Genomic DNA, 16,678 nt, shown 5'->3' with positions numbered 1-16,678 from the left:
CGTCCGCTCTCTGACATCCACAAACACTATCCTTTGAGCATTACATATCTTTTTGAACTGATTTAGTTGTGCATTACCATTTTATTCAAAATTTTGTATGCCGTCGCAACGCACGGGCACTTACCTAGTAATACCATATATTGACACATACATCTAAATCCATATAAAAATTACACTGAAACATATAATACCATATATTCACTATACCTCTACACTTTGAGAAATGAGGAACAAGATATATGGTTTTGTAGTCAAGGAAGAAAAAAACCAACATTCGTTAATTGAGAAGGTGTTTTTTTCAGAAAAAATAACAAAACTAACGGGCCAGGCTCCCCGTCATTTTAGAAGCCCATATTGGCTCATTCATTACTCGAGTACACGTATTCGGCCTACTAAAGCAAGATGGACCACTTCTAAAAAAAGTCATATTAGCCACAAAAGTGTTTGGCCCATTTAATGTAACCCTAGCCCACCATATCCGCAACACTGCACTGGATACACCAGAAACCTCGATGCAGCACCATTCGATCCCAGCCGTTCACTTGCGTACCTGACGGGTACTTAAGCACTGCTACCGCCGCCGTCTAGGTTTCTTCGATCGTGGTTGCGCCATCCCTCACTCTCCTCCGAAGCCATCGTCCACGTCCCAGCCTCCCCGGACTCTAGGGGCAGAAGCTGCAGCGTCGAGATGGTGAAGGGGCGCACGGGGCAGCGCGTGAGGCTCTACGTCCGGGGCACCGTCCTTGGATACAAGCGGTGAGCTTATTATCCTCCTCCCCCCTCCAAGGCCGCCGCGTAGTGACTCTGCGTGCTGGTGGTGTGCGTGGCTGACTGGCTGATGCAGGTCCAAGTCGAACCAGTACGAGACTACGTCGCTGGTGCAGATCGAGGGGGTGAACACCAAGGAGGACGTCGCGTGGTACTGCGGGAAGCGGATGGCCTACATCTACAAGGCCAAGACCAAGAGCAGCGGCACCCACTACCGCTGCATCTGGGGCAAGGTCGCCCGCCCGCATGGCAACTCCGGCGTCGTCCGCGCCAAGTTCAGGTCCAACCTGCCGCCGGAATCCATGGTGAGCTGGACCGATCTCCCAGTTTCCGTTCGTGGCTACGTCTTGCTCTGAATTCTGTGCTCTGTGCTGATTTTGTTGCTGCCCCCTTTGGTGCAGGGCCGTAAGGTCAGGGTGTTCATGTACCCCAGCAGCATCTAAAGGTTAGTGTCAATTGCAGTCTACTCAACTACTCTTTCTAATCGGACGCCCTGATTATTTGCTGAATACTTCATATCTGTACCTCATCCTATACGGCTATAGCCATTAGAGTTGATGTGACCTGTACGCAAATGTGTCTATTTGGCAGTTGGTCTTGATTTATGTTATGAAACTTGCCTAATTAAGGATTAGCGGCTGGCTATTTCGCTGTACTCTCTGTTGTGTGCACCACCAAATAATCATGCATGTCAACATTGATATTCTACATGAACCTTTCATTGTGTCTTGATAGTATCATTTTGTTGCCACGTTAGGGGAAAAAAGAGACATCACAGCTATTTCTCCACGCATGAATAGGACTAGCAGAAATTATCCACATGACACTGTGAAAGTCATTTGCAACATTGGTGTCCTAAGAAAATGGATAGAACAATAGCTGTCTTAATTGGTTGATTGTATGCATTTTCATTTTTATATTTCTGGAATTATAGTCACTTGTTTATTCGATCTCTACCAGGCTCCCACACTTCCCAGCGAAGTGCATCTTACATTTCATTTCCTGTTTTATGTGGGATTCTGTTGCTTAGCATAGCAGAGTGCCGAAATTATCGTGCCTTAAATCCCATGAATTTAGGAATAGTTGCTTTTGCAACTATCTGTTCTTGGTATCATCAAATGGGTTTTCTGAGATGAGATGCTTGCTGTAATTCTCCTCACAGTTTTGTTATGTGCTTCTAATACTGTCTCATCCATTGCAGATAATCTGAATGTGTGGAGGACCCTTTTCTTCTAGATTTTATCTTCAGCTGTCCTTGTAAGGGTTGTGTTCAGGTTGAGAGTTAGCAGGTTGAGCTGTCTATCTGAGAACCATTTAAAGTTCTCTGAGTTTTGGTGTTATGGATCACTGGAAGTATTATATGAAGTTTAAGTTAGAACTAATTTGTTTGCCATACTTTTGTATGATGACTCTTTAATCGCATAATATGCTCTTATTGCATCTTGATCAACGGTTCTGTGATTTCATGAGCCCATCTCCGGCTCCATGGTCACGCGATGTTGTATTTCAAGAGCTTTGGATGTGCGGTTTTGCTTCATGATGCTCCTCCGGAACTGGAGGAACAATTGTACCAATCGTTCTGCGTCATCGTGCTATTCGATTGGCCTCCGTCTCTGTCGATTTTGTTATATTTGTAACAGGTAAAATTCTAAGCATCAGCTGTGGCTGCGAGGTAGTTTTAGTATGATGTTTGTAATAGGGCTTGTTTAGCGTCCAGACGTCGGAGGCACTATTTTGATTCTCCGAAATATTTTTAACGTATAATATGACGTCGGGGGCACTATTTTGGCAACATATATACGTTGGTTGTACGAAAACGGTTATCTTCTAAATACTTCAAAAGCTTATGCGATATGTACCAAATATTCAGATCATGTTAAAAAAATCAGATCGTCGTCAAATGCAGTGTCGTTTACTGCATCAGATCGATACTGCATCTGCAGTGTCGTTTTTACTCTTTTTTTTGGTAGATCGTCTGATGGCCATTCTTTTGTGCGATTTTGTAATAAAAAATATAGGACACTTTGCATTTGCAAGACAGAAACGTGGGCCGCAAGACTGTCTTTATCAGCTTATGTATCTCACTATTTGCAACCGGGAACACTTGTGAACGCATAAGTTATTGTTTAGTGATGCTTATCTAAGAATTGTACGAGATAAATTGAACCAGAGAAATGTACCAGAGAAGCTCTATACGATCCTTGATGCATTTTTGGTCCAATGAAACGTCAACAACAAAAAGAGATAGCATGAGCATCAACAGAACAAATTCTCCTCAGTACCCTTGTCCATAAAGACACACCATAATTTCAGAGACAAGCACATGGCTCTCTGGCATAGCACATTTAGTATTTCAATTACACCAGAACAATGGAACAAACAAATACTACCAGTTAACAAAAGGAAATAACCCTACTAAAAAAGTGAAAACAACCTTGTTGCAAATGCAACCTCCATTGGTTCCCTAGATATGAATATAAATCAAAGATAATCTTTATCAAGGAAAGTTGGCATTGTTTTAGGGCTAGTTTGGCAGTAAAGAGAAAAACATCCCTTGAAAACTAACCCTGGAGGGGATTTTAGATGCCACCTTATTTCCCGGAGAGAATCTCCCCTCCCGGGTATATTTTCTTGGCGTTGTTTGGGAAGAAAGGGGCTAAATACCCCTCTTGAGCAAAAAAAATACATCAAAAATTTAGAAAAAATCAAACAAAAATAAGGAATATTTAGAAAACTCATAAACAATAAAACATCACTAAAAATCCAGAAATATGAAGCATGTATCAATACTGCAATGCCCGTTTAATATCATCATCACATAATATCATCTAATATTCAACGAAGCTAATCCATCCATCATCACATCACATAATATCATCATCTCCATTCACACGTACAGATAGACAATATAGTATAAAAATGGAGTATTAGGAAGTTTGGCAGTAGAATAAGACATCTAAAACATGAACGTCACATGTCAACTTTATGCGTTTTAGTGTCATGCCAGCTTCCTTCTCCATGTCCGCTTCATGTGTTGCTTCCACTTAACACACTGCAAGTAACACCAATTGACACACATTTTAGTTTATATGTGTCGGCGTTTCGAGACCGGGGGGTCCCTGGGCCGACGAGTGAAATGTCGTCGCGTGCCCCAGCCCAGATGGGTCGGCGCGAGACGGAGCGCGAAGGGGGGAAGAAAGGGCAGCCGGAGCGAGAGAGGGAGGTGGAAATCCCGCGGCCTTCGTGTTTGTCCCGCGCCCAGGTCGGGTGCGCTTGCAGTAGGGGGTTACAAGCGTCCACGCAGGAGAGGGAGCGAGCGGCCTCACGCGAGCGCCTGTCCCGTCCTCTTCCCCGCGCGGCCAACCCTCTGTAAGAGGGCCCTGGTCCTTCCTTTTATAGGCGCAAGGAGAGGATCCAGGTGTACAACGGGGGTGTAGCAGAGTGCTAACGTGTCTAGCGGAGGAGAGCTAGCGCTCTAAGTACATGCCATCGTGGCAGCCGGAGAGGTTTTGGCACCCGGTTCGTGTGGTGTCGTGGCCGTCGGAGGAGCGCTGAAGCCTGACGGAAGGACAACTGTCGGAGCTGTTGAGTCCTTGCTGGCGTCCTCTTGCTTCCGTAAGGGGGCTGAGAGCCACCGTCGTCATAGAGCGTGCGGGGCGCCATCATTGCTTGTCTGGCGGAGCGAGCCAGATGGGACGCCGGTCTTGTTTCCCGTAGCCTGAGTCGGCTTGAGGTAGGGTAATGATGGCGCCTCCTGTTGACGTGGCCGGTCCGCGCCCTAGGTTGGGCGATGTGGAGGCTCCTCCGAGATCGAGGTCGAGTCTGTCTTCCGAGGTCGAGGTCGAGTCCGAGCCCCTGGGTCGGGCGAGGCGGAGACCGTCGGCGAAGGCCAGGGCTGAGTCCGAGCCCTGGGTCGGGCGGAGCGGAGTTCGTCGTCTTCCGGGGCTGAGCCCGAGTCCGAGCCCTGGGTCGGGCGGAGCGGAGTTCGCCGTCTTCCGGGGCTGAGCCCGAGTCCGAGCCCTGGGTCGGGCGGAGCGGAGTTCGCCGTCTTCCGAGGCTGAGCCCCAGTCCGAGCCCTAGGTCGGGCGGAGCGGAGTTCGCCGTCTTCCGGGGCTTAGCCCGAGTCCGAGCCCTGGGTCGGGCGAAGCGGAGTTTCCTATGGTGCTTGAGGCCGGGCCTGGCTGCCTGTCAGCCTCGCTCTGTCGAGCGACACAGCAGTCAGAGCGGCGCAGGCGGCGCTGTCCTTCTGTCAGGACAGTCAGTGGAGCGGCGAAGTGACTGCGGTCACTTCGGCTCTGTCGACTGGAGGACGCGCGTCAGGATAAAGGTGTCAGGCCACCTTTGCATTAAATGCCTCTGCGATTTGGTCGGTTGGCGTGGCGATTTGGCTAGGGTTGCTTCTTGGCGAAGACTGGGCCTCGGGCGAGCCAGAAGTATGTTCGTCGCTGGAGGGGGGCCTCGGGCGAGACGGACATCCTCTGGGGTCGGCTGCCCTTGCCCGAGGCTAGGCTCGGGCGAGGCGTGATCGAGTCCCTCGAATGGACCAATCCCTGACTTAATCGCACCCATCAGGCCTTTGCAGCTTTGTGCTGATGGGGGTTACCAGCTGAGAATTAGGAGTCTTGAGGGTACCCCTAATTATGGTCCCCGACAGTAGCCCCCGAGCCTCGAAGGGAGTGTTAGCACTCGCTTGGAGGCTTTTGTCGCACTTTTTTGCAAGGGGACCAGCCTTTCTCAGTTGCGTTTTGTTCCAGTGGGTGCACGCAAGCGCACCCGCCGGGTGTAGCCCCCGAGGCCTCGGAGGAGTGGTTTGACTCCTCCGAGGTCTTAATGCCTCGCGCAATGCTTCGGCTAGTCTGGTCGTTCCCTCATGCGAGCTGGCCGTAGCCCGGGTGCACGGTCGGGTCCCAAGTTCTCGGGCTGGTATGTTGACGCTGTCAACGGTTTGGCCGGAGCCGGGTTTGCGAGAGCAGCCCCCGAGCCTCTGCACAGGGCAAGAGGACGGTCAGGGATTGTCGGCGTTTCGAGACCGGGGGGTCCCTAGGCCGACGAGTGAAATGTCGCCGCGTGCCCCAGCCCAGATGGGTTGGCGCGAGGCCGAGCGCGAAGGGGGAGAAAGGTGGCCGGAGACAGGCGTGAGAGAGGTGGAAATCCCGCGACCTTCGTGTTTGTCCCGCGCCCAGGTCGGGTGCGCTTGCAGTAGGGGATTACAAGCGTCCACGCAGGAGAGGGAGCGAGCGGCCTCACGCGAGCACCTGTCCCGTCCTCGTCCCCGCGCGGCCAACCCTCTGTAAGAGGGCCCTGGTCCTTCCTTTTATATGCGTAAGGAGAGGATCCAGGTGTACAATGGGGGGTGTAGCAGAGTGCTACGTGTCTAGCGGAGGAGAGCTAGCGCCCTAAGTACATGCCGTCGTGGCAGCCGGAGAGGTTTTGGCACCCGGTTCGTGTGGTGTCGTGGCCATCGGAGGAGCGCTGGAGCCTGGCGGAAGGACAGCTGTCGGGGCTGTCGAGTTCTTGCTGACGTCCTCTTGCTTCCGTAAGGGGGCTGAGAGCCGCCGTCGTCACAGAGCGTGCGAGGCGCCATCGTTGCCTATCTGGCGGAGCGAGCCAGATGGGACACCGGTCTTGTTCCCCGTAGCCTGAGTCAGCTTGGGGTAGGGTAATGATGGCGCCTCCTGTCGACGTGGTCGGTCCGCGCCCTAGGTTGGGCGATGTGGAGGCTCCTCCGAGGTCGAGGTCGAGTCTGTCTTCCGTGGCCGTGGTCGAGTCCGAGCCCCTGGGTCGGGCGAAGCGGAGACCGTCGGCTGAGGCCAGGGCTGAGTCCGAGCCCCGGGGTCGGGTGAAGCGGAGTTCGTCGTCTTCTGGGGCTGAGCCCGAGTCCGAGCCCTTGGTCGGGCGGAGCGGAGTTCGTCGTCTTCCGGGGCTGAGCCCGAGTCCGAGCCCTGGGTTGGGTGGAGCGGAGTTCGCCGTCTTCCGAGGCTGAGCCCGAGTCCGAGCCCTGGGTCGGGCGGAGCGGAGTTCGCCGTCTTCCGGGGCTGAGCCCGAGTCCGAGCCCTGGGTCGGGCGGAGAGGAGTTCGCCATCTTCCAGGGCTGAGCCCGAGTCCGAGTCCTGGGTCGGGCGGAGCGGAGCTTCCTATGGTGCCTGAGGTCGGGCCTGACTGCCTGTCAGCCTCACTCTGTCGAGCGGCACAGCAGTCGGAGCGGCGCAGGCGGCGCTGTCCTTCTGTCAGGTCGGTCAGTGGAGCGGCGAAGTGACTGCGGTCACTTCGGCTCTGTCGACTGAAGGGCGCGCATCAGGATAAAGGTGTCAGGCCACCTTTCCATTAAATGCTCCTGCGATTTGGTCGGTCGGCGCGACGATTTGGTCAGGGTTGCTTCTTGGCGAAGACAGGGCTTCGGGCAAGCCGGAAGTATGTTCGTTGCTGGAGGGGGGCCTCGGGCGAGACGGAGATCCTCCGGGGTCGGCTGCCCTTGTCCGAGGCTAGGCTCGGGCGAGGCGTGATCGAGTCCCTCGAATGGACCGATCCCTGACTTGTTCGCACCCATCAAGCCTTTGCAGCTTTGTGCTGATGGGGGTTACCAGCTGAGAATTATGAGCCTTGAGGGTACCCCTAATTATGGTCCCCGACAGTAGCCCCCGAGCCTCGAAGGGAGTGTTAACACTCGCTTGGAGGCTTTTGTCGCACTTTTTTGCAAGGGGACCAGCCTTTCTCGGTTGCGTTTTGTTCCGGTGGGTGCGCGCGAGCGCACCCGCCGGGTGTAGCCCCCGAGGCCTCGGAGGAGTGGTTTGACTCCTCCGAGGTCTTAATGCCTCGCGCGATGCTTTGGCTGGTCTGGTTGTTCCCTCATGCGAGCTGGCCGTAGCCCGGGTGCACGGTCGGGTCCCAAATTCTCGGGCTGGTATGTTGACGCTGTCAACGGTTTGGCCGGAGCCGGGTTTGCGAGAGCAGCCCCCGAGCCTCTGCACAGGGCGAGAGGACGATCAGGGACATACTCGACTTTTTTACATACGCCCCTGCGTCACCTTTCCGCAAGGAGGAGGGGGGAAAGCGCCATGTTGCCCTCGGTGGGCGCCGAACATGGTGTCTCCGGTGAGCTACTAGCGGGTAATCCGAGCGGACGTCCGTGCCCCATTTGCTAGGGGTCGGCTAGAGGCCCAGAGGCGCGCCCAAAAGTACCTGCGGGTGATCTGCCGGACCCGGTCCCCTGTCGACGGGGTCCGAGGGCTCGATGCCTCCCTCTGATGGGATTCCGTTACAAGATCGTTCCCGCTGGTCTCGGAAATGTCCTAGGGTACCTCGGGAGCGCAGCCCGAGCCTTGGTTATGTATCGAACGTACCCATGGTCATCCCTCGCTCTGCGTCTGAGGCGGCTGTGAACCCTTCGAGGGCCAGCCTTCGAACCCCTGATCAGTAGTGGGCGCGGAGCCCGAGTAGCCTGAGGCGGTCGTTGAACCCTTCTGAGGGGCCGGCCTTCGAACCTCTGACCAGTAGTGGGTGTGGAGCCCACGCGCTCTGAGGCGGCTGTTGAACCCCTCTGAGGGGCCAGCCTTCGAACCTCTGATCAGTAGGGAGGCTCGGAGCCTGGTTCCTTCACGGAGAAGGATCCTTTTCGGGGTATCCCCCTTTCCCGGTCCCTGTCGTAAGAGAAAGAGGAAAAGGAAAAGGATTCGAAATCGAATGACGTGGCGTACCTTTTTTGACGCGGTCATTATGGCGAAGGCGAAGCGCCGCTCGCTTCCCCTGCCAGAGGCGCCGCCTTTCCCGCCGCGGAGTTAATGCGACGGGGCGAGTGGTTCGCGGGGCGGCCGTTGCGCGTGCGCGGGCCGTTCGAGGAACGGAACACGGGCGCGTCGTCTTCACGCCGTGAGAGAGAGTTCTCTCGCTGCCCCTGGATAGGACGTAAGCCTGGCTGACGACGTGACCGCTGCTCCTGCCCGCCTGCCACCGCTATTACTGCCGGCCCATTTTTGGCCGCATTGACCGTCGCGCCAGGCTGGCGCTGCTGGGTCGTGTGCTGGGTCGCCTCGAGTCACGGCATTGGTTCCGCAGTCGAGGAGGCACGGTAGTGGCGCGGGTGGCGGTGCAGTCACTCGCACGCAGCATCCGGCGCGCCAGTTGCATGACGCGTGGGCCTGGGCCTCCATGCTGGGCGTGTTGGAAGTCGGAGAAGTGTGCCCACTTGGCGCGGTTTGCATGTCGCCTGCATGGCTGCCCGCCCTTTCGCCCGTTGGTCTGGGCAAAAGTGGAGGGCCGCTTGTAACCGCTGGGCGGTTGCATGCACCGCGTGCGGCGGTTTGGCTTCTTCTGCTCTGGGCCAGCTTGCATGACGCGTGGGACCCAGCCCCCGCGCTGCAGGGGGAGGACCTTGGAGCGTGTTGGAGAAGACTCAGCCCGCGATGGCTGGGGACGCAAGTAGGGAGAGTCGCCTTTAAAAGGAGGGTGACCCCCTTGAAAGGCGACCATGTCTTCGTGCTCCCTTATGCATCGTGTCTTTCCACCTTCCGAGCCCCCGGATGGGGATGCCCGCAGTCCTTCCGCCTTGTCGTTGGGGGAACGCAACTCTGTGGGAGTTGGTACCTTTCAGCCATCGTTCGGCTTCAAGGATTTTCATCATGCAGCCCGGCTGCACCCCTCCGCCGGCGGTCACCCAAGATGGTGACCTCCAGTTCGATGGCGGGGGAAAGCAAGCCGGGCTGCGGCCTCTGCCCCTCCCTCAGCCTCAAGGATTTTCATCACCAGGGCTGGGGAGGGGAGTGTGCCGAGTTGGGTCGGCCCCTGCGTGGGCGGTGGCCCTCTCCTTCCCTCAGTGATTGGGGGGAAGGGCGGTTGCCATCCGTGGCGCTGGCAGCTGCCGCGTGCCTGGCTCTCGGACCCGAGTGGCTTCGGAGCCGCTCTCGGCGCCGGCTCCCGCCACGGCAGCTGGAAGAGGTTCTTCCACCGACGAGATAGCCGGGACCGCCTACGGACCGACCTCCAACTCCACGGCCTTCTGCCCGTCCTTGCCTCACGAGTTTGGGCATGGGCGGGGGCCTCCTGGCAGCAGCATCCGCCCTGAGGTCATCGCTGCCGCTGTTCGGCCCCCCGGAGCAGAAGTCGTCGTCGTCGCCGCTGCTGGAGCGGGTGACGGCGCGCCGTTCGTCGGTCTTCTGTTGCTCCGCAGCCCCCCCCGTCGAGTGGGGTTGTTCGTACCTGCGGAGGTGGAACCGGAGTTCCGTTTGTAATGGCACTTTGAATGCCGGTCTTATGTTCATAGTGGCTGTCGGGGCCTGAACATGTATGTATTTTTGGCACGGAGCCGTGTTTTTCCTCATTTTCGAGCACCAAGACTCGCCTGTTGGTTGTCTGAACCGCTTCACCAAGCGTGAGTTGCCCCGTGTAAAGGTGACGAGTGAGGTATCCGTATCCCGGAGGCGTAGGAGTCCCTCGGCTCGGTCAGCCTTGTTGTCCGAGGCTCCTCTTGCTTAGTTAAAGGAACCCCTCGACAGCTCTTCGATGAGCCGAGGCCAGGGGTAGCGGCGTCAGCACGGGCAGAGGCAGAGTTGGCTCGAAAAGAAGACTTGGTCGGCCGGAGCCTGGCCGGGTCGTCCGTTAGCGGGACCGACGCCGGAGTTGATCTGCTGAGGCCTCGGGTCGGGCTGGTGTCCTCGGGGGACAGCTGGCCGAGGCCTCGGGGTGACCAGCCGAGCTGCCTGCTCGAGCCGGATTCTCGGAGAAGACCCTGGCGGCGATGGCCCAGGCGTGGTGATGACGTCGTCCTTCAGAGTGGAGATCCTCGGACCGCGTCGCCGTCCGAGGCTAGGTCGGACCTCGCCGAAGGTGTTGTCGACGCCGAAGGTGTTGCTGCTCCCTTCAACCGTCAAGATCCGAGCCTGCAGGATCGGATTATCTTGTAGCGTGTGTTTTCTGCGGCCGCCGAGGCCCAAACACACCCTCGCCGTGTTGTAAAGCTACATTTCTTTTCCTCTTGTTTCGAGTATCTGAACTTTTTCGTCGGTAACAGAGTTGTCTGTGTGGGCGAGAGTTGCTTCTCGCGGAAGGTGATGAGTGAGGTATCCGTATCCCGGAGGCATAGGAGTCCCTCGGCTCGGTCGGCCTTGCCGCTTACGCGCACTCTTACCCGTCCATAGGGTTCTGTCACCGACGCAGTCGAGAAGGCTCGAAGAATCGCTTCGACAGAGGAGCTTTCAAACGTGAAGACTTGTTCGGTCCGCGGAATCACTTATCCGAACGTGAGTTACTTATCGCAGAAGGTGATGAGTGAGGTATCCGTATCCCGGAGGCGTAGGAGTCCCTTGGCTCGGTCAGCCTTGGCTGCTTACGTGTACTCCGTCGTTTTCAGGATCCACTTTCGAAGTAGTTGAAAGGCACGAAAGACATTCTGGCAGAAAGGATTTTTTTTCGAGGAAAAAATTCGACGCAGAGGGGGTTCCCCCCTTTTAGCCCCCGAGGGAGGGTCGGGCTTTGCCGAGGCAAGACAACCCTTCCTTGATGACTAAACTTTGCGTGGGAGTGAGGTATATGAACAACTTGAAAACATCTTAAGGGTAGAAGCGACGTAGTTGTTGGATGTTCCAAGCGTTGTTGTAGACCTCGCCTTGACTGTTGGCCAGCTTGTACGTTCCGGGCTTCAGAACTTTGGCGATGACGAACAGCCCCTCCCAGGGGGGCGTGAGCTTGTGCCACCCTCGGGCGTCTTGTCGCGGCCGAAGCACCAGGTTGCCCACCTGGAGGTCTCGGGACCGGACCCCTCGGGCATGGTAGCGTCGGAGGGACTGCTGGTACCGCGCCGAGTGTAGTAAGGCCTTGTCCCGAGCCTCTTCCAGCTGGTCCAGCGAGTCTTCTCGATTAGCTTGGTTGCTTTGGTCAGCATAGGCCCTCGTCCTCGGGGAACCGTATTCTAAGTCTGTGGGCAAGATGGCCTCGGCCCCATAGACTAGAAAGAACGGCGTGAAGCCCGTGGCTTAGCTCGGCATTGTCCTCAGGCTCCAGACCACCGAGGGGAGTTCCTTCATCCATCGCTTGCCGAACTTGTTGAGGTCGTTGTAGATCCGAGGCTTGAGTCCTTGTAGAATCATGCCGTTGGCACGCTCTACTTGCCCATTCGTCATGGGGTGAGCCACGGCGGCCCAGTCCACCCGGATGTGGTGATCCTCGCAGAAGTCCAGGAACTTTCTGCCGGTGAACTGGGTGCCGTTGTCAGTGATGATGGAGTTCGGGACCCCAAAACAATGGATGATGTTGGTGAAGAACGCCACCGCCTGCTCGGACCTAATGCTGTTTAGGGGTCGGACCTCGATCCACTTGGAGAATTTGTCGATGGCGACCAACAGGTGCGTGTAGCCCCCGGGTGCCTTCTGCAAGGGGCCGACGAGGTCCAGACCCCACACGGCAAAAGGCCAGGTGATGGGTATGGTCTGCAGAGCCTAAGCAGGCAGGTGGGTCTGCTTTGCGTAGAACTGACACCCTTCGCAGGTGCGGACAATTCTAGTGGCGTCGGCCACCACCGTCGGCCAGTAGAATCCTTGCCGGAAAGCGTTTCCGACAAGGGCTCGAGGCGCTGCGTGATGGCCGCAAGCCCCCGAGTGTATCTCTCGTAGGAGTTTCTGACCTTCGGCGATGGAGATGCATTGCTGGAGGACGCCTGAGGGGCTGCGGTGGTAGAGCTCCTTCCCATCTCCCAGCAAGACGAACGACTTGGCGCGCCGCGCCAACCGCCGAGCTTCGGCTCGGTCGAGGGGGAGCTCTCCTCGGTGGAGATATTGCAGGTACGGGGTCTGCCAGTTTTGATCAGGCGCGACCCCGCTTCGCTCCTCCTCGACGTGCAGTGTCTCGCCCTCGGGGACCGAGGGTACCTCGGGCTAAACCGAGGATGCCTCGGACTGAGCCGAGGGTACCTCGGGCTAGGCCGAGGGCGCCTCGGGCTCGGGCGTGTCGTCGATCTTGACGGAGGGTTGATGCAGGTCTCGGGAGTAGACGTCCGGGGAACCGTTGTTCGCCCCGAGGCTATTTTAGCCAGCTCGTCCGCAGTCTCGTTGTAGCGCCGGGCGATGTGGTTGAGCTCGAGCCCGTAGAATTTGTCTTCCAGGCATCGAACCTCATCGCAGTAGGCCTCCATCTTCGGGTCGCGGTAGTGGGAGTTCTTCATGACTTGGTCGATGACGAGCTGTGAGTCGCCGCGAGCGTCGAGGCGTTGGACCCCTAGCTCGATGGCGATTCACAACCCGTTGACCAGAGCCTCATACTCAGCCACATTGTTGGATGCCGGGAAATGGAGGCATAGCACGTAGCGTAGGTGCTTCCCGAGGGGCGAGATGAAGAGTAGGCCTACGCCGACTCCCGTCTTCATCAGCGACCTGTCGAAGAAGATGGTCCAGAGCTCCGGCTGGATCGGAGCTGTTGGGAGCTGGGTATCGACCCATTTAGCCACGAAGTCCGCCAGGACCTGGGACTTGATGGCCTTCCGAGGGGCGAACGAGATTGCTTCGCCCATGATTTCCACCGCCCACTTTGCGATTCTACCCGAGGCCTCTCAGCACTGGATGATCTCCCCCAGGGGGAAGGATGACACCACAGTTACCGGATGAGACTCGAAGTAGTGTCGCAGCTTCCGCCGTGTCAGGATCACCGCGTATAGCAGCTTCTGAACTTGTGGGTAGCAGATCTTGGTTTCGGACAATACCTCGCTGATGAAGTAGACTGGCCTCTGAACGGGCAATGCATGCCCCTCTTCTCGTCTCTCGACCACAATCGCGGCGCTAACCACCTGAGTGGTCGCGGCGACGTAGATCAAGAGGGCTTCTCCGACAGCTCTTTCGCCGAGGCGTGAGATGAAGCGGCTTAGAGCCGCGAGACATCCCATGACCCTCTGTACGCCCTTCAAGTCCTTGATGGGCCCCATGCTGGTGATGGCTGCGATCTTCTCCGGGTTGGCTTCGATGCCCCGCTCGGAGACGATGAACCCCAAGAGCATGCCTCGGGGTACCCCGAAGACACACTTTTCGGGATTAAGCTTCACGCCTTTCGCCTTGAGACATCGGAATGTCACTTCAAGGTCGGAAAGGAGGTCAGAGGCCTTCCTCATCTTGACTACGATGTCATCGACGTAGGCCTCGACCGTCCGGCCAATGTGTTCGCCGAACACATGGTTCATGCACCGCTGGTACGTCGCGCCCGCATTCCTCAAGCCGAACGGCATGGTGACATAGCAGTACATGCCGAAGGGCGTGATGAAAGAAGTCGCGAGCTGGTCAGACTCTTTCATCCTGATTTGGTGATACCCTGAGTAGGCATCGAGGAAAGACAGGGTTTCGCACCCAGCAGTGGAATCCACGATTTGATCAATGCGAGGCAGAGGGTAGGGAACCTTCGGACATGCTTTGTTTAGAGCAGTGTAGTCTACACACATCCGCCATTTCCCTCCTTTCTTTCTCACAAGCACAGGGTTGGCAAGCCATTCGGGATGGAATACCTCTTTGATGAACCCTGCCGCCATTAGCTTGTGGATCTCCTCGCCTATGGCTCTGCGCTTCTCTTCGTCGAATCGGCGCAGAGGCTGCTTGACGGGTCGGGCTCCGGCTCGGATGTCCAGCGAGTGCTCGGCGACATCCCTCGGTATGTCGGGCATGTCCAAGGGACTCCACGCGAAGACATCGGTGTTCGCGTGGAGAAAGTCGACGAGCACTGCTTCCTATTTGGGATCGAGTTCGGAGCCGATCCGGACTTGCTTGGAGGCGTCGCTGCTGGGGTCGAGGGGGACGGACTTAACTGTCTCCGCTGGCTCGAAGTTGCCGGCGTGACGCTTCACGTCTGGCACCTCCTTAGAGAGGCTCTCTAGGTTGGCGATGAGGGCCTCGGACTCGGCGAGGGCCTCGGCGTACTCCACGCACTCCACGTCGCATTTGAACGCGTGTTTGTACGTGGGGCCGACGGTGATGACCCCGTTGGGGCCCGGCATCTTGAGCTTCAGGTAGGTGTAGTTGGGGACGGCCATGAACTTCGCGTAGCATGGCCTCCCCAGTACCGCGTGGTAGGTTCCTCGGAACCCGACCACCTCGAACGTGAGGGTCTCCCTTCGGAAGTTGGAGGGCGTTCCGAAGCAGACGGGAAGGTCGAGTTGTCCGAGGGGCTGGACGCGCTTCCCGGGGATGATCCCGTGGAAAGGCGCAGCGCCTGCCCGGACCGAGGACAGATCGACACGCAGGAGCCCGAGGGTCTCGGCGTAGATGATGTTGAGGCTGCTGCCTCCGTCCATGAGGACCTTGGTGAGCCTGACGTCGCCGATGACGGGGTCGACAACAAGCGGGTATTTCCCCGGGCTCGGTACGTGGTCGGGGTGGTCGGCTCGGTCGAAGGTGATGGGCTTGTCGGACCAGTCTAGGTAGACTAGCGCCGCCACCTTCACCGAACAGACCTCCCGACGCTCTTGCTTGCGGTGCCGAGCCGAGGCGTTCGCCGCTTGCCCACCGTAGATCATGAAGCAGTCACGGACCTCAGGGAACTCTCCTGCCTGGTGATCTTCCTTCTTGTCGTTGTCGCGAGCCCTGCCACCCTCCGCGGGTGGCCCGACCCTGTGGAAGTGGCGCCGAAGCATGGCGCACTCCTCAAGGGTGTGCTTGACGGGCCCCTGATGATAGGGGCACGGCTCCTTGAGCATCTTGTCGAAGAGGTTGGCACCTCCGGAGGGTTTCCGAGGGTTCTTGTACTCGGCGGCGGCGACAAGGTCCGCGTCGGTGGCGTCGCGTTTCGCTTGCGACTTCTTCTTGCCCTTCTTCTTGGCGCCGCGCTGAGTTGACGCCTCAGGGGAATCTTCCGGTGGGCGGCCCTGGGGCTGCTTGTCCTTCCGGAAGATAGCCTCAACTGCCTCCTGGCCAGAGGCGAACTTGGTGGCGATGTCCATCAGCTCACTCGCCCTGGTGGGGTCTTGCGACCCAGCTTGCTCACTAGGTCACGGCAGGTGGTGCCGGCGAGGAACGTGCCGATGACATATGAATCGGTGATGTTGGGCAGCTCGATGCGCTGCTTCGAGAATCGCTGGATGTAGTCCCGGAGAGACTCTCCCGGCTGCTGTCGGCAGCTTCGGAGGTCCCAGGAGTTTCCAGGGCGTACGTACGTGCCCTGGAAATTGCCGGCGAAGGCTTGGACCAGGTCGTCCCAGTTGGAGATCTGCCCCGGAGGCAGGTGCTCCAGCCAGGCGCGAACGGTGTCGGAGAGGAACAGGGGGAGGTTGCGGATGATGAGGTTGTCATCGTTCGTTCCACCCAGTTGGCAGGCCAGCCGGTAGTCCGCGAGCCACAGCTCCGGTCTCGTCTCCCCCGAGTACTTTGTGATAGTAGTCGGGGTCGGAACCGGGTCGGGAACGGCGCCCGTCGTATGGCCCGGCTGAAGGCCTGCAGACCAGGTGGTTCGGGCGAGAGACTCCGATCCTCCCCGCTGTCGTAGCGTCCTCCACGCATGGGGTGGTAGCCTCGGCGCACCCTCTCGTCGAGGTGGGCCCGACGGTCGCGGTGATGGTGCTTGTTGCCGAGGCGACCCAGGGCCGCATGCGCTTTGTTGCACGTGCGCCCGGTGTGGACAGAGGCTTCCCGCATGAATCGGGAAGTCGCGACATGATGTTCCGAGGGGTACCCCTGCCTTCGGAAGGCGGAGCTCTCGGCCCGTCGGACCGCGGCGCCTTCTAGGAGATTCTTGAGCTCTCTCTGGATTCGCCGCCCCTCGGTGGTTGATGGCTCCGGCATCGTACGGAGAAGCACTGCTGCTGCAGCCAGGTTCTGGCCGACCCCACTGGAAGCGGGTGGCGGCCTCATCCTGGCATCGTCGGCGATGCGGTGCTGGAAGCCCTGGGGTAGATGACGCATTTCTCCGGCCGGAGGTTGGCCTGCCCATTCCTGCCCGACGTCCCGGTGGATTG

At 57.7% G+C, this 16,678-nt stretch overlaps 1 protein-coding gene and 1 long non-coding RNA gene across 3 annotated transcripts in view; one reads left to right on the top strand and one right to left on the bottom strand.

Annotated features, from left to right (window-relative positions):
- Positions 1-535: 535 nt before the first annotated feature.
- Positions 536-2,218, top strand: LOC100193672 (60S ribosomal protein L35a-like). 2 transcript variants are annotated; one of them, NM_001352263.1, is made up of 4 exons: positions 603-756; positions 845-1,073; positions 1,170-1,213; positions 1,970-2,216. In NM_001352263.1, the coding sequence occupies exons 1-3, from the start codon at positions 689-691 to the stop codon at positions 1,209-1,211; spliced, it is 339 nt and encodes a 112-aa protein (NP_001339192.1). In that variant the 5' UTR covers positions 603-688; the 3' UTR covers positions 1,212-1,213; positions 1,970-2,216. The 2 variants fall into 2 exon arrangements, 1 of the variants encoding a protein (NP_001339192.1); XR_002750434.2 differs by having other exon boundaries at positions 536-756; positions 845-1,213; positions 1,970-2,218.
- A 1,337-nt stretch (positions 2,219-3,555) lies between these two features.
- Positions 3,556-16,678, bottom strand: part of LOC103654194 (uncharacterized) — a 70,099-nt gene continuing 56,976 nt past the window's right edge. The window contains exon 2 of the long non-coding RNA XR_002268829.1: positions 3,556-3,820. This is a non-coding gene — a long non-coding RNA (uncharacterized lncRNA). The remainder of the gene's footprint in view (positions 3,821-16,678) is intronic.

This window comes from Zea mays, chromosome 4 (genome assembly GCF_902167145.1).
Source record: "Zea mays cultivar B73 chromosome 4, Zm-B73-REFERENCE-NAM-5.0, whole genome shotgun sequence".
Lineage (NCBI taxonomy): Eukaryota > Viridiplantae > Streptophyta > Magnoliopsida > Poales > Poaceae > Zea > Zea mays.
The sequence above is the reverse complement of the archived record's forward strand: the minus strand, read 5'-3'. Positions and strand labels throughout refer to the sequence as shown.